Source organism: Watersipora subatra, chromosome 10 (genome assembly GCF_963576615.1).
Source record: "Watersipora subatra chromosome 10, tzWatSuba1.1, whole genome shotgun sequence".
NCBI lineage: Eukaryota > Metazoa > Bryozoa > Gymnolaemata > Cheilostomatida > Watersiporidae > Watersipora > Watersipora subatra.
In genome coordinates, this window is record NC_088717.1 from 6,403,600 (window position 1) to 6,427,220 (window position 23,621).

General features: G+C 38.4%; 2 protein-coding genes across 2 annotated transcripts; both read right to left on the reverse strand.

Moving 5' to 3' along the window:
- Nucleotides 1-17,178: 17,178 nt before the first annotated feature.
- Nucleotides 17,179-19,643, reverse strand: LOC137406703 (zinc finger BED domain-containing protein 5-like). The gene is made up of 4 exons (XM_068093318.1): nt 19,533-19,643; nt 19,021-19,299; nt 18,046-18,696; nt 17,179-17,319 (listed from the first exon to the last, which is right to left on the reverse strand). Exons 1-4 carry the CDS (start codon nt 19,641-19,643, stop codon nt 17,179-17,181), a joined length of 1,182 nt encoding a protein of 393 aa, XP_067949419.1.
- Nucleotides 19,644-19,731: 88 nt separating this feature from the next.
- LOC137406704 (zinc finger BED domain-containing protein 5-like) lies at nt 19,732-20,277 on the reverse strand. Its single transcript, XM_068093319.1, has one exon. The coding sequence runs from the start codon at nt 20,275-20,277 to the stop codon at nt 19,732-19,734; it is 546 nt and encodes a 181-aa protein (XP_067949420.1).
- Between the last annotated feature and the right edge of the window lie 3,344 nt (nt 20,278-23,621).

Below are 23,621 nucleotides of genomic sequence, written 5' to 3' on the forward strand. Positions count from 1 at the left end.
GTTTATGCAAATAATTTAGTAGTTCATGCGTTTTATGTATTTTTAAGCTGTTTGTTTATGACTATATAAATTTTATTCACGTATAAAATATTATTTGGTAGTAAAATAGCGATATTCAAGTACATTTTGATATTCTATATTGTCAATGTGGCATGATTGTTATAATTTTTTTCCAATGGTTTGTAAGAGTTCACTTTTTATAGGCTAGCAGCCTAATTGAAGCGCAGAAGCGATTGTTCCTGATACAAGTGGTAGAACTCATGATATTAGCGAAAGAACGAAAGAAATGGGAATTGCAACTAAACGAGCTTAGTAGAGAAATTGGTATCAAAGACAAATCGGAGTTGATTGATGATGTTAAATCATTCAATTCCATGGACCTTAGTCTGCAAGACATGCCAAACGATGCTGGTTTGACTTCAAAAAAGTCAGCTACTTGTTGCGAACATGCGCTGGACAGAGCAAAAGAAGGATTGGTAGATACATGCTCACCCATGCCCGAGGCTGACACAAAAACAGATTGTTTCAGACCTCTAAGAAACAACAATTTTCTGAATTTATCTGCAATGAATACATCACATGAACAATCGCTGAATAATGACTGCTATCAAGGTAGTTCATCTGGTTCAAAGTCACCAGTGACTGGCATTGGTGAGAGTTCAATCAAGACTAGCGATACTCGCTTGAATGATAAAGAGTTACTCAGTTCCGATCTTTCTATTGAATCTTCTAGACAAACTTCTCACAAACCTTCATTTGTTTCGCAAGAACACAAAAGTACCGCAGTACCAAACACTTCCATTGTTGCTGTCAAGGACTCGAATTCTGTAACTGCATATCCTGAAAAGCCAAAAACTAATGCTGAAACAACGGATGACATTCAACATATGAAAGATTATAATGCGCCAGAGAAACTGAATGTGAATGCTGAGAGAATGGATATTGACCTAGATATAATGCCCAAATCTTTTGTAACTATATGCCCCCAGAACAAGAATACACATAGAGAGATACCGAGTAATTTGCAGCCGCTTATAGAAGAATCCGAGGATTTTGAGGTTAAAATCGCTGAATCTTATTCCCTGCTAAAAATGGATGGTCTATCCCTACACCCTGCTGATAACTCAATTAAAACTCTTGGCAGTTTTGGCCAGAGTACAATGTTGAAGTATGATAATTCTTTAACCGCTGCTCGCTTGGATGCTGAAGGGTCGGATGCTATTCCCAATATTGATGCCCAAGCATTATCACTAGGTTTATCTCGGGTTCAAGCATTACAACCACTTCCTGCAACCACTAATCAGATTCCTGTAAGGATAGCTACTGATTTTGAGGAAACGCTGGGCATAGAGTTTCTTCCAGAAATCACTAAAACTATGGAGCATCTTCTATGCTCTGTAGAAGAAGAAACTGAACCAGATCTTGTGGTACGATCTGTTATGAATCACATGCTGTTTGCTGTAACTACTTGTCACACCTCAGCAAGTAATAATGACTTTATCTCAGAACACCATTTATATGAACAGGCCAAGTTTAATGCTCCATCTGGTAACATTTTGAACTCCATGCCCAAAATAAAGCGTATGGCACCTCGGATCACAAATTCGGACTCTCCCATCACTGCTGAAAATCAAAGCCTGATTCGACAAATGAAACTTTGGTCCATTTCTGGAGCTGATAATCTTCAAGAAGTGCTGCAACATATTGTGACACCCAACAGCAGCTCGGTTTATAAGCCGTTTGCGGTAAAACTTTCGATGCTGGAAGATCTTGTTGAATCATTAACATTAGCTCAAGCGAAGAAATTGAAGACTCTGATGAACGCCACCCTGGCAGTATTTCAAGTGCACCAACCCACATCTCTGAAAAGTAAAACAAGGCTCAAGAGTAAAAGTTGTTCTGGATTGAGCGACTCCTCCTTACCATATGCATCTGCTGATGCACTAAATGGCTCTCCAAAGGAAATTGAATCAGCTGAGATGATAAGGTATTATTAGATTTTCATAGCTATGTTCTATTATTATTTAGACCACTCTAAATTGTTTTCACTTTGGGCCATTGTGGCAAATTTAGAACCAAACATGCAAAAATTAGTTGTTAACTATTAATTTATCTTCAATCTAGAGTTAAACCAACAAGTGAGCGAGAATTGGTTAACATAGATGAAGACGATATTTCAAATTGTGTAAAGAAGGAGAGGCTTAATGCTGATGTTCTACGCGATTACAAGTATGTTTGACATTCTATTTATATCATCCAGTGTAAATCCTTCATTACAAAGTTTTGTCACTGAGAATTGCGCGGATTTGATTTGTTACAGTACAAACTAATATTGTAGCGGTTAAATCTAATGATAGTACATGTGTGGTTGTTCATCTTCAGAGTGAAACCAACTAATCAACGAGCTGAAATTGATGTCCCTCAGACCCAAGGTAAACCTGAAACGCACAGTTTACCTTTAGAATCTGCTGATGCTGATCATTCAGAAAGATCTTCTGATATCTCAAGTGAACTCAATCCACATTCTCATAATGAGAATAATTCTCTGTCTTCAAAGCATAAACACTCGTATGTAAATCTGGTTTGTTTTATCAACCATATGAATTTATTGCTCTGGCAAGGTGTGACATAGTTACTGAAGGGGGATAAAAATTAATTAAAAGAGATAAATTGCTCCCATGTTCTTGAGACAATCCTCACCTGGAATCAGCATTAATGGTCCGCTGCATTTGTTCTTAGGATTTGGACATAAAACCATCAAACCGCAGGTGGTTTTTGTCAAAAAATATGGTGATTCGAATTTGAATAGTTGGTTCAGCACTGCCCTTTTCAAAGGTAGTCAATTAAAATTTTTTCAGTGTATGGCGGGTGCATTTCAGATGGAGGTTTCTGTTAGCCAATAGCAGGCTGCGTCGTCGCAAGCAATGTACTACAGTTAACCGGATTTTTATTAGAGGTGCATTAATATGAGACCTAGTATTCGATTGTGTAACCATAGGCTGAGATGTAATATGTAAAATACAAAGAAACCTGTTTGTGTACGCCTGATCATAAACTCCCACGCTCTCAAGAAGATTTATGTTCTCTCAATATTCATTTCAGTGAGATGGTATTGTCACTCAGACTATATATAAATACTGCTGTACATCGTTGTTTTTTGTAAAACCGTTTAGCTAAAAATACTTGTTTCTCGTATAGTGTCACTTTATTTCCTGTAGTATTACTTTCTTATTTTTCCATTTACTTTATTTCCTAGTAGTCTGAAGTTTGAGAGCATGTCCTGACCAAGTTTAAACTCTCTAAGAGATTTTAATGATATTTTTACTCTTTCCTTCCAAAACAATGCACATTTTTCTCAGACTTTGCATTGGTATTGTCTATGATACCCATAGATAGCGAGTTTAAAAATGACACTAATGAAACGAATTCCACTGGCGACGCTTAACTTTTTTTTTCACTGAAAATAATTTTGAAGTGGAACAGTTTGAAAGATATATTGCTGGTATTATAATTTTATCAACTATGCATTGCAATTTGAAATCATTTTTTTAGACAGAAAATATCGCATAACTATTGGAAATGACTTTTTCGGTGTCATTGATTGATATCATACATCTTTATATTGTCTTCAAATAATTGGTCACCTTTTATTCAAAGACTCGTTTGGGTAGGTGGAGTCAAGGGTTTCTCCATGTCATACTAGTGAGAAAAACCTCTAAAACTCATGTGATGCTAGACTCTCAGCTGATACTCAGTGAACTCCTTGGGGCCATTCGCTACACCAAGTCTTTGAGGTTTTGCATTGATACTAGGGATTACTGCCTGTACCGTCGATCTTATCAGCAAACCACCTGTAGCCATCTGTAACTCGTTGCGACTTGTTGGTGTTGACAGGCAGTTATTAAATGTCTAGATGCCTCATAACATTTTATTGATAATCACTTGAAAATACATGACTAGTATATGCATTCACTATTGTGCAAGCATCATTCAGCATTCACTTCATATCAAACATTCCTGTGAGTGTAAAACTTATCATAAGCGTACATGAACACGTGTCATACGTATCAGTGTGTATCTTAAGTAAGCACGTACTGTAAGTGTATACGTGTACCATAATTGAAAACTTTCATAACAAGTGTAAACATATATCGCAAGTGTCAACATGTAATGTAAGTGTAAACATATACTGTAAGTGCAAGCGTGTATGGTAATTGTGTACATGTGTAAGCATGTACTTTGCAGGGAGTGCAAAAGAAGGAAAGAGCTGCTGCAGTCTCTTAAGGCCTTGGCTCGTGTCGTTAACAAATATGGCAATCATCCACCTTATGCCAAATTCTCCAAGGTGGTTGTGTTGGCAATGGTAAGTACAGTAGACGCTCCTACAACGTAAATAATCTGTCCAGGGACGTTTACCTTATACGGAATTTACGTTATAAGAACTGTAAATTGCCTAATCTGTTCCTAGATCTTTCCAAACTCATCCCTTTGGCAATGCAAGAAAGAAAAACTTTATAGGGACTGCACATTTTTGATGTTCTTTCACAATGATTCGCTTATTTTTTCTGAACAGCAAAGTCTATTCTGCAAAGTATGACTAATACAAAATATTTCTTACGTCTACAATAAGACAAAACAACAAAATCTTTTTACTATAGAAAGCAGTTATACCTGTTCGGTTAAGGTTAGGATAAAGATAATTTTTCGACGATACTTCAACTCGTGACATTTAGACTGGTAAACCAACGCTGTAACACCTGCACTAATCGATCGCCTTTTGTATTTATCAACAATGCGCATCTATCTTATTCGCCTTTTTGTTGACACATTCAACGATCTACAACGACGAACTAGAACGTCACGAAAGTTATATACCCTAGGACACTTATGCATTCGCCTCATCTAACTTTCGCGTTTTCGCGGAGTCATCCTCTCACGAAAATTTCATGAGCCAAACTGAACTATCATAGCGAACGAGCAAAAACGCGGAATTAAATAGCTTTGTTCATTGATAGTCCAAGAAACAAATGGCAGCAAGCGATCAAATTGCATTATCGATTTTGGCAACACAATTCTACCTGCGGTTTATAATTACAAACTAGTCCCAAAAAAAAAAAACTTTGCTTACCTGTGAACCAAACCTGAGGAATCTAATTATGCTTGTTCCACTGCATTTATTTTCACATCACTGTATTTTCGCACTCATCAGAGCTACGAAATTAAATTGCATCGAAATTTTACTCTGTATGCTACTCACGAAACGAAATACTAGCGAATTATAAGTGTCTTAGGGTATAACGATATACAGAAGGCGAATTTTTTCTTGCGATTGCGGCTAAATAAACTAACGATCAGATCGAATTTGAAAACACGCCCGGCTTGACACTTTACATTATATGGAATTTTTTACGTTGTAGGAAGCAAAAACTTCATAGAAAGTTTTTATGTTATCTGGAATTTACGTTATAGGAGGTATACGTTATAGGAGCGTTTACTGTATTGTGAAAATGGTCTCACCTAGAATATTTTGAAAATCTATTAATTTTTTAGTCTGAAAACAGTGTAGACTTAGTATTTTTGTTACCAACTTTACTTGCTATGCAGGCTCAGTCAATGGCCTCTAGTTTGAAGTCATCAGTTCCAAGAATGATAGAGACCCATGGTGAACTTCTTGCAAGAAGGTTGACTCTGAGGAAACATCTAAAGACCCTCTTGGGTATGTACTAGTGCTGGGCACGGGTAGTGATACTCGTTGAATTCGCGGGTTTATCTTCTCTCGAGTATCAGGTAATAGAGATTTCGGGTATTCCGGTCTTTCGGGTTCGGATTTTGACTTTCCAGTTCAGGTTTTAGTACACGGATCCGTCGGGTACTGTGAACAAAAACTCGGTCTATTGTGCCCTGCGCTCTTAGTCTGGGGGACAGGGCATTTCTGTGTCATTTTTGCTAAGGAGGCACGACAATGGGTTATAACGAGTCTTTAATTTAATAGATAGAATAAAGCATCTTATACCTTATTTACCATACCTACCAGAGATCTTGTAGTCAAGCAGTGATAACTTGTTGGTAAAACGTGAGTAGAAATACATAAATCAACTTTTATTTGCGCAATTAGCCAAATCAGCTTCGTTAACAAATCTATGCCTTTTTTAATACGGCGCGTGTTTGCTTTCACCGATAACACATAGGTCCTTAGTCTGTTTCCGCTATCGCCTTGTTAGAAGCTGCCATCAGCGTTGGTAGTAGCAGTGAAAATTTAATAACTCTGTTTAAATTGATTAGCACAGCTAGCTTTTATGGATTACATAGTTCATTATAATCAAGTTTTACTAAGCCAACAAGCCTTACTAACGGAAAAAGCCGATAATGTAAAGTTTTTTATGACATTTGGAGCACCATCTACAAAAAGTCAGAGAGGTACATAGAACATGCTTAAGTATTAAGCTATCATAGACCCTATCTTCTGCCACCTGTTGACACGAAAATACCCTGTGGCCCCAGACTATCTTGACTGTTTAGTCGATAAAAACTGTGAAAAATGATAACTAAATTGAAAAGAAATATAATTGCTTTGTAAATTTGAAGATATGTCTGTTTAGAAAATTTAAACATAAAATCCATATCAAAAAACCCGATACCACAACAATTGTTAACAACAATTGTCACTGCTTTTACTGTTAACAATTGTTAACAGTTGTAAACAGTAAAAGCAATGATGTTGTCAATCATAATTGTTGTAATATAATTAATGTATGCGAAATGTTACACTATTTACCTAGAAGCCTGAGGTATCATGCGTGTATAGAAAAGGTGATAGTTAATATTAGATTTAGTGATCAATAAATAAAGATACAAAAGGTGTTTTGATTAGCAGGTAATAAACCAATCAACAATCAATCTCTTAAAATAGCAATAGTGCATCCTGGGTAATTGATGGGACTTGTTTAGCAAAGGTTCAAATTTAGACAAGTACAGGATCAACCATCGATGAAATAAATGAAAGAGTAAAAAAATTCAAAACATTTTGAGAGCAGTAAGATAATCATTATTTTGGTTACAATTAAAGGCGTTAATGAGCTGACGTGCTAATCTGCATAAGCATGCCACAAAAACTGGAAGGCTTATGAAAAGCCTCTTTTTTATGAAAGTCAAATTAGGTATCGCACTTTTAGCAGTTAATTTATGTAAGATATTTTGCCAGATGTGTCAGATTTCTGAGTCAATCGGCCTTAGTGCCAACCTGAGTTGTTTCAATCTGCAGATGTGCTCGTCTACTGTAATGATTGTTTACTTTGATACATTGTGCTGGGAAAGTTGTAGTCTTTGTTTCCGGCTTCAGGGAAAAGCAATATTCCAGAGAAGTTGAGGGAGAAAGCTGCACAAGTTCTCAATCCACATCAATCATGTCCGTGTGAAGATAAGATTTCACAGTTTTGCTTGTACCGACACAGTATTTTATATGCTTTGCCTATGCCAGCTACAACTCGAATGTGGAGTAATACTGATTGTCCTGCCATAGGTACTGTTTTCCCTGCCACAGGCACTGGTTCCCCTGCCACAGAGACTAGTTCCCCTGCTACAGGGACTGGTTCCCCTGCCACAGGAACTGGTTCCCCTGCTACAGGGACTGGTTCCTCTGCCACAGGAACTGGTTCCTCTTCCACAAGGACTGTTTTCCCAAGTGCTTGTAATCATGAAGATGATCCTGAGCCTGACCGGACATATAAAAGCTCTACTAAAAACCCTGACAAGCAGTTGCCATCGTCTATTACTGCCAGAGTTCCTATAAAACCGGGAATAATAAAAAAAAATTCATCTCAGTACACGATTGTCTCGTCAAATGTGGGAGGTTTAATAAAAATATCTTCAGCTATGAAAAGTCGGACATCAATTGATTTTGCTAAATTTTCTTTTTTGACTGCAACATTTACAAAATGTGCTATGCCTTCTGAAGTCGTTTTAACTTCAGTTTCAAGGCCAAAAATGCAATCCAAACAACCTGTCAAATTAGTAAAACTGATTTCTGCAAAAGACAAGCCACAAAGCGATGTTGCCAAACAGAAAGAAGTCATAAACCCAGTACTCCAGGGAAAGACAGTAAAAGTAAAAGTGCATGATGATAATGCTGTGAAAACATCATGCCCGACTTATGGATCTAGTTTGTTGACAACAAGCTCTGCCAGCAATCCATTGGCTGTTCTCATAATTGGCCCTAGCTCTACCTATATGAAAACTTTCTCTAATAATACTGTCACTTTTCCATCGATAATCACAACATCTTGTCAGAGCTCATCGTCTACCCAAGATTCTTTCTGCAGCTCTCAAGTAGAACGTGACAAGGTTAATCCAGTTATGCAGAATGATCTTTTATCTCATCCCAAAATTAGCCATACTCATTTTGTTTCTGATAGTACTCAACTGGGGTCTACACCGATTAGGCCAATGATGGCTTCATCCTCTTTAACCAGCCCTTGTTTAGCTGTGGTAAAAACAGTAGCGAAAACTGGTAAGAATGCTGTAGTTACTCCATCGGAAAGCAATCAGACGTCGAAGCTGTTCTACTGCAAACCAAATATTGGAGCCCCATTATTCCGAATGCCAAGTATACTATCTAATGATTTATTTGGTAACAAGGCATGTTCTGCAGAAAAGTCAACATCACATATAGACTGTGCAAAAAAAACAGTCGAGTGTGGCTTGATCTCCACTGGAGACAAAGCTATGTCATTTCCTAACGGTACAAGCAGACCAGAAAATGCTATTTTAAAACTTTGGGACTCACCTGTTGTCTATGATGACATCTTTTATCCCAATAAACATGCAGAGAGTAGCGACCAGGCTTCTCTATTGCTGAAAGACTGTGCCCCCAAAAGTCATGCTGAAAATGGGAACCACGTTTCTCCTTCGCTGAAAGATGATGTCCTTTCTGAAGTGCCAACTAGTTCAAAGTGTGGAACTGAGCAAAAACAGGTATCATCTCAAGCAGAGAGTTCTGTAACAATTTGTTCTCAATCAAGCGTTCTTCCCACAGCAATTGAAGGCAAAGAAATTTTGTCGCAGCTGATCTGTGAACAATCGGGAAAAGTATGTAGAAGTTCAGAAGATTTAATGTATAGCAAGCCTACTAGTAAGAAAACCATACTACAGAAAAACTTGCCGAATCCTCACACAGTTGTTTCACATCAAACTACACAACTCGCAACTACAACTTCTGAAACAGCAAAGTCGACAAAAGCGCTTTCCTTTAGATATGTATGGGCTGGCAATGACGTCTTTTTTGCTAGAGGATATCGGGTTCCTGTTAGGGAGCTGCAGACTCAGAGCTTCAAGTTATCTCCTCAAGGCAAGGTTTGCCCTATTCCAGTTTTAAAGGCTCCTCCCATAAGATCTTCTGCTTCATTCAGGATAGTGGAGCTCACTTCTGCAGAAGTCCCAGGGTTTGTAAAAATGTTTAAATCTTAATTTTATAACTGAGTGTAAATTAAGTTAAAATCATAATGTGTGTTCACTTAATCTAATTTGTGTTTAGTATGTAATGTCATTGCTGAACTTATGTTTTACAAAATAATTGTAGACCAGGTTTGCGCAGCGAGTTTCCTGAACAAGATGGAAAAGAACAGTCAACACCCAAAAAAATAATAGAAACTGTTTCTAGCATCAATAAACAAAAGAAAAGAAATTTACCTAACCCTGATTTTGCCAGTGAGACTCCGAAGCAAGATACAATGAAAAGGTCTGTTAAGAATCGCTCACTGCATGCAGACTTTTCATGCACCTTTCATCATTTTTCAGACTTCATTTTCATGCACTTTCGTAGGCTAATGTATATGATTACCATATATACTCATACTTATACTCTTATACTTACTACAACTGTGAATTCCGAATAAAGTCTAATTCATGTACATTTAATTCGAACGCGGTCTATAAATATTCCCTTTTTGTTTGTTTATCAGCCATGGAGTAGCGAACACGTGACTGGTAACAGGCAACGCTAAACTCACATTTTAGTGTGCAGTCATTGCACAAAAACACCATAGCATGTCACTCCAAAACTAGTTTAAAACATGTTGAAGAACTTTATATATGAGAAAACTTTGAATTTTAAATGTGAGCAAGTTTTGTTCTATAAACGCGGTCTATAAATATTCCCTTTTTGTTTGTTTATCAGCCATGGAGTAGCGAACACGTGACTGGTAACAGGCAACGCTAAACTCACATTTTAGTGTGCAGTCATTGCGCAAAAACACCATAGCATGTCACTCCAAAACTAGTTTAAAACATGTTGAAGAACTTTATATATGAGAAAACTTTGAATTTTAAATGTGAGCAAGTTTTGTTCAAAAAACAAGGTGATGTTTGTATTTTGGATCATAAAAATCAAATCCGATTCGATATTGTTATTCCAGAATGTTCTGGAATAGCGGAGTTGACTTATTCATGAGTAATATCGATAATAGTGCATTTGTTTGGCTTAAAATACCTATCGACGTATACATAAGTTATTTTATGAGCTGCGTGACTAATGGTACTTTCTTGATATTGTTTTCTCAGAAATAAAGTACATTGATTCTTCATTTTCGTAGTTAAATGAGAGCGGTACTCTCATGAAAAATGAAAACTGCGTAAAATAGAAACTAGGAGCCATAATTTTAACACTAAGAACACCTAAACTGCTTTCTAAACTTATTATATTTATTGAGTGAATTTCCAACGTAATCTATACGTCAAATCCCGTCGATATGACTGTCCAGCTATAGCTATTAAAATCTAGGAGTGTAAGATCCGTTTCATGCTGGATTTGATCTCGGAACCTCCCATTCATCAGGTGATAACCTAACCAATTAAGCTAAGAGAAATGCAATGGATTCCTTAGGCGATATGAATCATTATCCCGGTTTAAACAGCATAGCCTTCTGTGTTATGCTATGTCAGTAAAGCTTGCTCTCTCTCTCTCTCTGCTTTTGTTAGTAAGTTTGGCAATACGGATAGCAGTTTACACAAAACATTCATTGGCAATGTGCCAGGCTAATGGCAAATAGCAGGCAACTACATTACCTGCCACTGTTTATAAGCCGTTTTTAATACCCGTGCAACGACGGCCATTCCGCTAGTAAGTAAATAAGCTAGAGTTTTTTGGACTGGTTTTTAGTTTATGTTTTAACTTTAGTCCCAGTATTTTAAGCCAGAGAACGTACACGTACTTGTGCAGTACGTGCGGGCTTCATTTGTTCTGAATATTTGTACTTGTGATCTCACCGGGCCAGAATATGAGAGAGATTTATGTATCTTAGTCTTTTTGTTTTATGTTTAAATATATAATGAATAATTTTCCCACGAAGTACCAAAGTCGCAGAAGTTGAATCGTGAAATAGCAAGAGAGTATTGTTTACAGTTTCATTCACTCATCACCTCTAAACGAGTTACAGTCATACCTTGACATACGAGTGCCCCAACATACAAGAAAATCAAGATATGAGCAGAATTTTGAGCCAGTTTCTTCCTTCACATATGAGTATTCGTTGAGGCATGAACATACGAGCTGGTTCTCCATAGCCACTATATAGCCAAGTATGCGAGAGGTGGCTTTCAAAAACAGCATCCATTAGTCTTTTGATTGAATCAGTTTGGAATTTTTTTATAAGATTTAATATTGATGTTAATTTCTAGATCAGTTTAAATTATTGATTTCTGTTCAATCCTAGTGCTTACTGATTCCATACACATAGGGGGCATACATTTGGAGTTTACATGAAGAATGTAGATTTCAATCAGACCCTCACAATTGTGAGAGAATTACAGTGGTTTTTGCCTGAAGTACATGAGGATACCACAATATCGAAGTTAAAGGTAAAGTCCATTGACAGTGGAAAAGCACATTTATGTTGATGCGTTGTTCAAAGCCTTGGCCTAATATTTTTATAGTTGAAAATCTGTAGGGTACTATAATCAAAAGCTTGCTTCATAACAAACACGTCCAGTCTATGCAAAAAAGTGTTTTATTGGATTCGTTCATGAATCATTGATTAAGCAATCAATGTATGGGGTAAGTCAGTTGCAGTAAGTTGTAAGTTTATTGTATGAGTAAGTATAGTTGTATTGTAAGTATAGTTGTAAGTTTATGGGTATGGATAAGATTAAGCATAAGCTCAGTTTAATAATAAATTTTTTTATATTTTGTCATTAGCGAAATGTCCGGCGTTGCACAGGTCATAAAAACCAGCTTGAATTTGGGAATAATAATGAAATTTGAAGATGGCACTCATATCGTTAGTCTTGCTAAAGAGGAAGGCCGTAACTAACTATCATCGATAGCAGTAAGAGAGACTATAGGTTTATTTGAAAACCTTTTTAGATTTTTGCTTATAAATAATGTAGTAATGGGTAAGAGGTAATGTAGTTGCCTGTCACATGCCATTAGCCTGGCACATTGCCAATAGATAATTTGAGTAAGCTTACTAATAAGAGCGCCATCCCGTAGCGTCATAACGGAAAGAGGTAGCGTATTTGGGCCCATATAACGACATATATCGCCTAATGAATCCATCAAGCTCGTGTGCTTAATTGGTAAGGGATTGGACTGGCGAACAAGAGTGTCCGAGATCAAATTTTCTGCGATACGGATTTTTATTCCAATATTTTAATAGTTATAGCTGGACAAACACACATACAGACATCAAGTTTGAGAAATATATATACATATACACACTCCTCTAAGATACAACATATATTTTTTTACTAAGGTAGCTCTCATGGAAGCCGAGAGCTGCTTTAGTAAAAAACAAGACTAAATCACATAAATGTATTTAAGTAGTGGGAACGATAGGTAAACTTTCCCATGAATATTTTGCACTGCAGAAGGAAGTATGAGGATTCAGAAAAAGTTTCAAAGTCACCAGATGATATATCTAAACCAGATGTAAAAGAAAATCTCTTAAAAGAGCCTCAAGCTGGCAGTTCAAGCCATAAGAGCCAAAAGCAAATGGAGACAACAACTCCTTTACAAACGGATGTTGAAGTAATTCTCCCAGTAGCTTCTTCGCAGCTTAAATTGAGGCCCTTGAGCAACTCCAAAAAAAGGACCAGCTCTGACGAGCTGTTGGATGCGGTCCAAGAGCATCCTCGAGCGAAGTGTAGAAAACTGGATGGGAATGCGACTGGGTCAACAAATACATCCAGTGAGGCTGGCATCAAGCCAGGCATCGCTAAGTCTATCGAGGTTATAACCTTATCATATTCTGATGAAAATGATAGTGACATTTCCATTTGATGGGTTATTTTACAATCCCATCTTATATAAATAATTATATTGCCTCAATAACATTATTTGATTTGTTTTATTTTATTTCATTATACCTTGTGTGTTCAACTCATAGCTACAATTGGTGTAATTAGTCTTAATCTAATTTTAAGTGCTTCTCTCTTTATTCACTTGATGTACTGTCTATAATATTTGTGTATATTTGTACATGATGCTGTTCATTTATGTGTACAAACGATTTCAGTTTTATGTTATCATGTTTAAAAAAATTTTGTGCTATTTTTCTCGGCAATTTTGCCAAACAGCAGTTGAGGTAGTCAACTATCCATATAATTAAACATGCTGTTACCTTACTCTTGAACAAAGTTTGAACTCATTCTTAAATTCCATTCTTCTGCCAATATTCTCAGACTAGTTTTAACTAGTCCATTATTGGAGTTTTAGAGAGTTTTCTTTAATTTGGATTCTTGTTTGCATAGATGCAAATTTAACTGGTTTTGCCAGTCATGGTGGACAACATTACGGTAAACCAGAGGTTGACATTCAATTCTCAAAAAGGTCAATGGTGCTGACAGGAATGGAATCTTCGGTAAAACCCGAAGTGTTTGTCATAAACTAGTGCTACGATATGTTATATAGTGAGCTTTTTATTGGCCTTTCAATTCATGTGAGAACATACGTGACAAGACGATAATCAAACTGTAATGACATCAGATAAATAAAGAGATTCCAATCTACGGCGGCTTTTCGTTTTTGAGCTTTTAAGGGCTTGTAATCACATTTCCATGTATTTGGCACCTACAACGCAACAGAGTAAGACAGTGAATATTTTGATACCAAATAACTGTAATGTGAATTTTATTGCAAGTCAACTTTTAAATTGCTCTTTGCAACTGAGCATGTTTCTAGTCGTAAAGGTTCCCTTGTCTCTGAACTCAGACAAGTCCAGCCAAGACCAGAGGTATTGTTTGTGAAACACGACTCTTAAAAAACACGCACAGCTTCTATTTGTAGTAAGAACAGCAGACATATGATCTTACAAGAACTTCACTTGTACACACACCACACTCGCGAATGCAGTTTGCCATACAAGACATACTCTGCTTCTTGTACAGCATACGTGATTCCAAAGCATTTAGAAAATTCCACTAGGTGAAAACTTTTAAAGCTCGATTGTGACATTCTCTCATTCTTTCAGGGTTGATATATATTATAGGCTTTTCTACTCGACGCTTGAATGATAAATACTAACACGTTGACTGAACCAATGCCACTTTCAAAGGGAAGTCATCGAATGTACAATTTTGCAGTTGGTGTACATGTTCATCATCCTTCTATAGGTAAAAAGCTAAAAGCTAGAATCTCTAAACTAAGGGTGTGTTCAGGTTTCTTGCACATACCCTAAAGGAGTTTGTATGACAAAACATTTATTGCTGGTTAAGGTAAGTTTTCTTTTAGTCGTACACTAATCTAGAAAGTTTGAGTTATCTCTCTATGCTACCATGTGCGACAGTTAGACATGATTGATGACAGGACTGACATCATGACTATTGATGGTCAGCAAACGAATTCGTGAAAAGCGTTTTAGCATAATTCAAGCATGTTTATAAATCAAGTGTCCGGGTATCATAGCCTAAAAACACTAATGTTTATGAAGATCTTGAGCCACGGTCTTGAGTGCATCTTGAGCGCATCGCCATGCACATGCCAATTTGCTATCAACAGGCTCTTCCCATTTGGTTACCATAGTTACTATGTACCTTCGTGTACCCATATGAGGCAAAAGCTATCATAATTATTTCTTAGTTGTACATGATACATGATTAGGTGTAGTTTATGCATCAGTGATTGCTCCATATAGGTATATAAGTTAATGTCTATGGTAGCTAAAACTATGTTGCCTTGCATTAGAGCAACTTGACAAGGTTTGGTATTTGTATATTCTCAGTGTGCCCTACTGTCAGCTAAACTATAATACACTATGTTACTCGCGGACCATTCAATGATCAGACTTTTGCAGTCTCCCATAAAAATGTTTACATTGAAGTGGTACATCATTCCATTTGGGTGCTTAGTAAACAACAACTCATAGATTATGAATAAATCTATGAATAGCTTTTTGAGCTGTTGAATATGTACTAGTTTTTGACATTGACCACCGTCATTATCTTGTATTTGTATATAGCCTTTGTCATACTCTTTGTTCATATTGATTCACTCATCTGTTATGTAATTGTTATGTAATAATACTTTTACTCTCTTGTCTCACTTATGTAGTAAGTCAGTTGCTGTTTAGCTTTCAAATATACAAGACTAACAGGTTATGGGCCCAGACAGGCTAACAAAGAAGCTGTACATGAGTTTGATACCAGAAAAAGGGTGATCGGCTATTATACTGACTGACCAACGACTGGTGAACCAGGAGTTAAACAATTGATACCATGAACAGTGAAACAAGGACTACTGAACCAGAACTTAGATTCTACCTCTCATTCTACAATGGATAGTGATAAATGGACAATAGATCAGTTGGACAGTCAGAACTATCAGATATGGAAGTTCCAGATGAAACACATTTTGCTGCTAAAGGATCTATACCAGTGGTTCTTAACCTTTTTTGCCCCGTTCCCCTTCTTCAAACAGAAGTTCCTCCCTCCCAACTCCTTCAAATAATGCACTGCAACTAGATAATGAACTTTATTTACATATATAACTTATACACACACACATATATATATATATATATAAATTGTTTCCTCACCTGGATACCCCGTATGGGTGGTAAATTCTGCTCTAACTCGGGTCTCCTACCAGAGACCTGGGAGTTTGAGCACTCGCCTCAATATCTTAGCTGTTCCCAATAGCGCATTTTTCTGCAACTCACCTGAGTTGATTGTTGTTGGTATCTGGGCAAGCCACATTTTATGCGCTGGTGTTATTGCGCCCAGTGCCCCAATGACTAATGGGATTACAGTTGTTCTTACATTCCAGCATTTTTCAATCTCTTCTCTAAGAGGAAGATATATATATATATATAGTATATAGTATACAGTTCTGCATATGCCTAAACCCTCTAAGCAATATGCTGGAGGAGACTCAATATGGGTACCAGTAAGAGTGGCACCAAGATAAACCACCTCTTCTACATGGATGACATCAAGCTGCACGCTAACAAAGAAAGGGACATTGATTCGCTAATACACCTCACTCAGGTATACAGCAAGGACATCGGAATGACCTTCGGTATTGAGAAATGTGGAAGGCTAATTCTTAAGAAAGGCCATTCTATGCTCACAGATGGCCTAAGAATGCCAAATGGTACCATCAAAGATATAGAAGAAGGATACAAGTACTTGGGGATTATGCAAAGCAACATCAACTACGAAGCCGAGGTACGTCACAAAGCCATTATCGAATACAACAAACGCCTTCGGCAGGTCTTACGGAGCCAGTTCAATGCCAAGAACCAAGTCATGGCAATAAATACCTACTCACTGCCAGTAATAAGATATCCAGCAGGCATAATAAAGTGGACTGAGGGAGCCATCAAAAAAACAGATATAGCAACTCGTAAACTGCTGACCAAGCATGGAGCACTCCACCCAAAATCTGATACTACTAGATTGTATCTCGATAGGAAAGATGGTGGTAGGGGACTCAAAAGTGTGCAGCAGACAGTGAATGAGGAGGAGCAAAGCATCAAAGCATATGCAGCCTTCATGGCCACTTCAGATAAGTTGCTAGCTGAATTTCAATCGGCTGCTCTTACAACGGACCTACGCCCTGATGATGAGGAAATTGACTGGCACACGAAACCTCTTCATGGTGCTTACCACCAACAAATATCTAAGGTTGGCGATCTTCACCAGACATATATGTGGCTGAACAAAGGAAACCTAACGGCCAATACAGAGTTGCTAATCATGGCAGCCCAGGAGCAAGTGCTCCCAACAAGGCAACTCCAAACAAAAATCTATCACACTAGAGACGGTCCTAGATGCAGATTGTGCAAAGATGCACCTGAGACCATCCAACACATCATCAGTGGATGCAAGCAGCTAGCAGGAAACGCATACACTGAGCGGCATAATCATGTCACAGGTGTTGTGTATAGAAGTCTATGTGATAAATATGGCCTTAGTAAACCACAACACTGGTGGGAAGCTCCTGGTAAGGTCAATGAAAATGACCGCGCTAAGATCCTCTGGGACTTCTACATCCGAACTGACAAGCATGTCCTAGCAAACCAACCAGATATAGTGGTGGTAGACAAGGAGAACAAGAGGGCTACTATAATAGATATAGCAGTACCTAATGACTACAATATAGCCAGCAAAGAAAAAGAAAAGGTAGAGAAATATGTCTCTCTTGGAGAAGAAATTGAAAAATGCTGGAATGTAAGAACAACTGTAATCCCAGTAGTCATTGGGGCACTGGGCGCAATAACACCGGCGCATAAAATGTGGCTTGCCCAAATACCAACAGCAATCAACTCAAGTGAGTTGCAGAAAAGTGCGCTATTGGGAACAGCTAAGATCTTAAGGCGAGTGCTCAAACTCCCAGGTCTCTGGTAGGAGACCCGAGTTAGAGCAGAATTTACCACCCATACGGGGTATTCGGGGTGAGGAAACAATTTTTATATATATATATACATGTATATATGCATTTATTACAGTCATATTTACATGGAATATTAAAAATGAATGTATATTGAAACTCAATATATCTAGCATTGTAAGGCACTCAGCAGTCAAGTGCGATTTCTGTGTTTGTTTGAAGCTGACCAGAATTTTGATGTTAGGAGTTTTTGTAGATAGGGCACGCCGTAGGTCAGCTTCTACTTCCAGACGGTTTCTAGATTTGCTCTTTATGGTTAGCATTGCTAAAAATGCTGACTCGCAAAGAGGTGTGGAAGCAAATGGTATGAGCATCTTAAAAGCGGCCAGGTTTATGTTAGGATACAATCTTTGGGCCTGAACCCAAAAGTGCCCTATTGATAGCTCCTTGAAGTCATCTTTTAATGCAGAGTTGTTTGTCAGCTCCAATAACTCCTCATGAAGCCGTTCCAGAATTTCGTGGACATTACGCCTGAAAGGGTCTCGGGTCAGGCTCATCAATTGCTCTGTCCTAGGATCTAACTTTGGAAAATATCTCTCAAACTCTGCTATCAAGCTGTTCAAGTGATGCTTTATGTCAGTTAGCAAAGAAGCGGAAGGAGCTTTCTTGTCAACTAATGAATGCAGAACTGGAAATGAAACTCTTACATTCCTAGTAGCCAGTCTTTCCACCCAGAGTTTGAGCTTGTCCTTGATTGCATCGATACTATCAGTTACATTCAACACATTTCTGTCTCTACCTTGCATCCTTGTGTTCACTTCATTGATTGAACCAAATATTTCAACCAGGTAAGCAAGACACTGATGGAAGCCTTCCACCTGCATTGAAGCCAGTAGTTTGGGTTTGTTATGAGTTTTCAAAAACTCATTGACCTCTGCTCATAGATTGAAGAAACGCAGAAGCATGTTACCCTTTTATAACTATCGAACTTTGGTGTGGAACAATAGTGATGAGTGCACAGCATCCATATCTTTGCATAACTTGTGGGAGAGACGTCTTGCAAGGTAGAGCCTTTGATAAAGTTTACTACTTTAATCACTGAAGAAAGGTGTCCCTGCAATCCTTAGGGAAGAGTTTTTGCTGCTAGCACTCGTCTGTGAATGAAGCAATGGGTACTCACCACTAAAGGATTCTTTTTTTACCAATTGTGCAAATCCAGCACGACAGCCAAGCATGGCTGGAGCACCATCAGTGCAAACTCCAATTAGTTTGCCCCAGTCCAGATGTTCTTTGCTGAAGAAGTTGGAAACCAGGTTCATAACATCAGCAGCTGTGGTGGTCTCTGTTAGAGGACTGCAGAACAGAAATTCTTCCTCAATTGTCTCTCTGTGTACATAGCGTGCAAACACCATCAGCTGTGAAATGCTAGCAACATCAGTGGACTCATCAAGTTGAATGGCGAACATGGGAGATGACTTGATCTTTTCAATTAAGCCTGATTTCCATAGGACAGCGCAATGATCGTGCGCGGCCCAGTGATCGTGCGCAATGTATTTCTTGGGCCGCGATGCAGTGTTTCCATATCAGGCGTAAGCGCCATGCTTGCATTGGACAGGGTGGATAATTTTCTTACTTTTTCGTAGAAGAGACATATTTCTTCGGACAAACAGTTCTCAGTTGCGAAATTGCACTGTCATATGAAAACCAGTCTTACTCTTTCGCACTGGAGACCGATTTCTTCGGAACACCGCCCTCCGTTTGAATTGTGGGATAGGTTGAAAAGGTCTAGCGGTGTATTGTGGGATACATCATTGCGCGCACCCATCGCAAGGATCCATTCTGTTGAATCCTTGCGATCAGCGTGCGCACGTCGCCCGATCGTCGCGCGTTGACGTTTCCATATCACAGCTGGCCTACGCACGACGTCGTGCGCCTTGTTGCGCCTCTTGCGCTGTCATATAGAAACCAGGCTTTACTTGCCTCTTTATGTCCGCAGACATATCATCGATCCTTGATTTCACTGTGCTGTCTGAGAGGGATAAATCAGCTATATTTTGAGCGGCTGTGTCTCCGAGGATAATCTTAGTACACTCTAACAGACAAGGTTTAATTAATGTTGCACCAATGGTGTGTGGCTTCTTATCTCTGGCGATACGGTAAGACAGAGCATAGGATGCCTCGGTAATGGCCTGTGCCTGGATATGAAAGCTGCCAGTGGAATCCGGTTTTGCCCGCTTGAGTTTTCTCTCTTTAGCTTCCAAGAACGGTTTTGATTTATCCATGTGTTCTGCATGTTTATTTCTTAAGTGTTGCTTAAGTTGATGTGGTTTCATGGAGTCGTTAGCGAGCACTTTCATGCACAAAACACATTGTGGTACTTCAATGCCGCTTTTAATCATACAAGTGAATCCATAGTTAAGGTAAGAATCATCAAATGTTCGTGTTTTTGTCTTTGACATTTCTAACACCTACAATATGGGATATGCACTCAAAATATTTGAATACGTTCAATATCTACATGAGCAAAACATCATACATTTTTTAGGCTACAGAGCAAATTGTCAAAATGTTATACGTCTATGCAAACCAAATCGGTAACTGAACAATTAATATTGCAGGTATGTATATGCGTGTAGTGTAGCAATCCTTACCTTTTCCACAGTTTTAGATCTTGGTTTTGTTGAAACTACCGAAGTTCATTCACTCTTCGCTGCCCTTTATATAAGAAAAATTAGTGCCACGGAAATCCCCTTTGGCAAACTGCTAAATTCCCCCCCTAAAATCGCAAAATTCTCCCCTGGGGAGAATTTTCCCTGGTTAAGAACCACTTCTCTATCTGTTAGTACTGAACTTCTCTACTTAATAACAGATACAGAAGCACCTGATGTAGCATGGAAGCGACTGCAAAACCATATGGAACGTAAAAATGACGATGGCTGTGTAAGCAATGAATTTACATTTATCACTCATCATAGCAATACATTTGCATTGCACAATAGCTCATCCTGGCTAATTGACTCTGGAGCATGGTGTCATATGACACCTAACAGGGAAAGTTTTAATAGCTACAAGAAGCTAGAACAGATAGCAATGGTCAGCCTAGGTGATGGTCGAACAGTTGAAGCTGTGGGAGTTGGTGTTGTAAAAGTGATGCTAAAGCTCAATCGTAGAGTTCAATGTGCAGCTGCATTTTACAATGTACTTCATGTCCCTCAGCTAACAAGCAGTTTATTTTCAGTTGGAGCTGCAACTCAGAAAGGCTACATTGTTCAGTTCGGCCATACTCGATGTTGGATTGAAGGATGCTAGTGGTTGAGTTAGGGCCATGGGATCACTAGCTAATAAGCTGTTCAGTCTAGACTGTGTTTAAACTGAAACTCAATATGCAAACACTGCTAGCGCAAAGATTTGGCATCAATGTCTAGTACATGTGAATAACTGTACTCTGAAAAAACTGAGCAAAGGAAATATAGTCTGTGCTACAAGATTACCTGCAATGGACATTTCCTTCTGTGAAGGCTGTGCTGAAGAGAAGATGACTCGTAAACCCTTCAAACCTGTGGGAGATATCAAGGCTACCCGTAAGCTAGAACTAGTGCATTCTGACGCTTGTACAATGGAAACAGAATCAATTGGAGGTAGCAAATACTTTGTTACCTTTATAGACGATTTTTTTAGATGCTGTGCTGTGTATTTTCTTAGAAACAAATCTGAGGTACCTGAGAAGTTCAAAGAGTTTGAAGCACATACAACCAACCAATCTGGAAAAACCATTCAAACGCTGAGATCAGATAGAGGTGGTGAATACTTGTCTCAAGAATTTACTGACTACTTGAAATCTAAAGGTATTCATCATGAACTCACATCAGCCTACTCACCGGAACATAATGGTGTTGCTGAGCAAATGAATAGAACTCTGTGTGAAGCAGCATGTTCAATGTTGTGCCATGCTAAATTGTCAAAGCAATACTGGGCTGAGGCCATTTCTACTGCTGGCTACGTTAGAAATCGGCTTGCCACTTCCTCGCACAAGAATGATCACACACCGTATGAGAAGTGGTATGAACGCAAACCCAACATAGACAATGTAAGGGTGTTTGGATGTTTTGCTTATGCTCATGTTCCAGATCAACTGCGACAGAAACTTGACAAGAAGTGCCAGAAGCTAAGGTTTATAGGATACAGCAAACAGTCAAAGGTATACCGCCTGCTTGATGAATCGACTGGTAAAGTCACTACTAGGCGAGACGTGGTATTTGATGAAACGAACTTTACAAATACCGTTAAACCATCATGTGACCAATATAAAAAGCAGAAATCTATTCTTGTTGAACATTCAGTAAATGAACAGACAACTCCAAACCTATCTGGGCAATGCATTGGTGAAGGGCAACAGCGACGCATATATGCTCGCGAACGTAGACCTCCGGTTCGCTATGGAATTGATGAGTATGTAAGCCAGGCTCAACATGTCGATCATCAAGCTGGTCACATAATTGGACCAGAGACATTCTCAGAGGCAAAACAAAGCTCTCAACATAGGGAATGGATAGAAGCTGCTAGGTGTGAGTAACAGTCACTGATAGATAATAATACCTGGAATCTTACAGAGTTACCTCGAAAATGTAGTGTTGTTGGATGCAAGTGGGTGTTTAAAGCTAAACATCGAGGTGACGGAACCGTAGAGCGATTCAAAGGTCGACTAGTGGCTAAGGTTTATTCACAGCAGCATGGAATAGACTATCATGAGACATTCTCACCTGTTTTTGGTTTTGCAACAATTCGTACGCTACTGGCGTATGGCCTTTATCGCAACATGTACATTCATCAAATGGACGTTTTAACTGCCTTTTTGAATGGCAAACTTGATGAAGAAGTCTACATGTCTCAACCAGAAAGTTTTATTAAACCTGGATCTGAACATCTTGTGTATAAACTCAACAAGTCTATTTATGGACTGAAGCAATCTCCTAAATGCTGGAATCTTGCTCTAGATAGTTTTCTGAAGTCTATAGATTTTTGTCAGTCCACTACTGACCCATGTGTATATGTTAGAGATAGCAATTCAGGCATCAAAACTATAATGGCCGTATACGTTGACGATCTCATTGTAATGAGTGATGATGATGCATCATTAATGCAAGTGAAGCATGCTCTCTAAAATCAGTTTAAAATGAAAGACTTAGGACCACTGCACGATTGCTTGGTGGTTAATATTGATCAACACGAATCTTCAATATCTCTAGATCAAAAGTACTATCTCCAGCAAGTCATCAATCGCTTTGGTATGCAAGACTCAAACGCGGTATCCACACCTGCAGACATAAATGTTAAACTCATAAAATATGATGGAATCAGTAAGCCTGTGGATTCAAGAAAGTATCAAGTAATGGTTGGTTCACTTTTATATGCTTCTGTTGCACTTGCAACACGTCCAGATATAGCACAGGCAGTAAGTGAAGTGTCAAAGTACAACTCATGTCCAACAGAAGCTCAACTTACCGCTGTAAAGCGAATCATACGCTATATCAAAGGAACACTGACAACTAAACTTTGCTACAACAAGTCAGATGAAGCTAAAGTCATCGGTTATTCCAATGCAAACTGGGCTGGAGACTTACGTAATCGACCTTCTACTTCAGGTAATGTGTTCCTAATGTCAGGTGGAGCTGTAAGCCGGCAAAGCAAGCGTCAAAATACTGTAGCCGTCTCAACGGCAGAAGCTGAATACGTCTCGTTATTTCATGCAACACAAGAATCAATGTGGTTACGCAAGTTACTCAATGACATTGACGGCAAGGAT

Bases quoted from the DNA above. Each gene is read 5' to 3' on its own strand.
- LOC137406704 (XM_068093319.1), bottom strand. From the start codon at position 20,277: ATGTCAAAGACAAAAACACGAACATTTGATGATTCTTACCTTAACTAT.
- LOC137406703 (XM_068093318.1), bottom strand. From the start codon at position 19,643: ATGGGTGCGCGCAATGATGTATCCCACAATACACCGCTAGACCTTTTC. The intron at 19,300-19,532 runs GTAAGACTGGTT...TTAATTGAAAAG, and splicing joins TCGGTCTCCAGTGCGAAAGA to ATCAAGTCATCTCCCATGTT. The intron at 18,697-19,020 runs GTAAAAAAAGAA...GCTTCAATGCAG, and splicing joins GTGCTGGATTTGCACAATTG to GTGGAAGGCTTCCATCAGTG.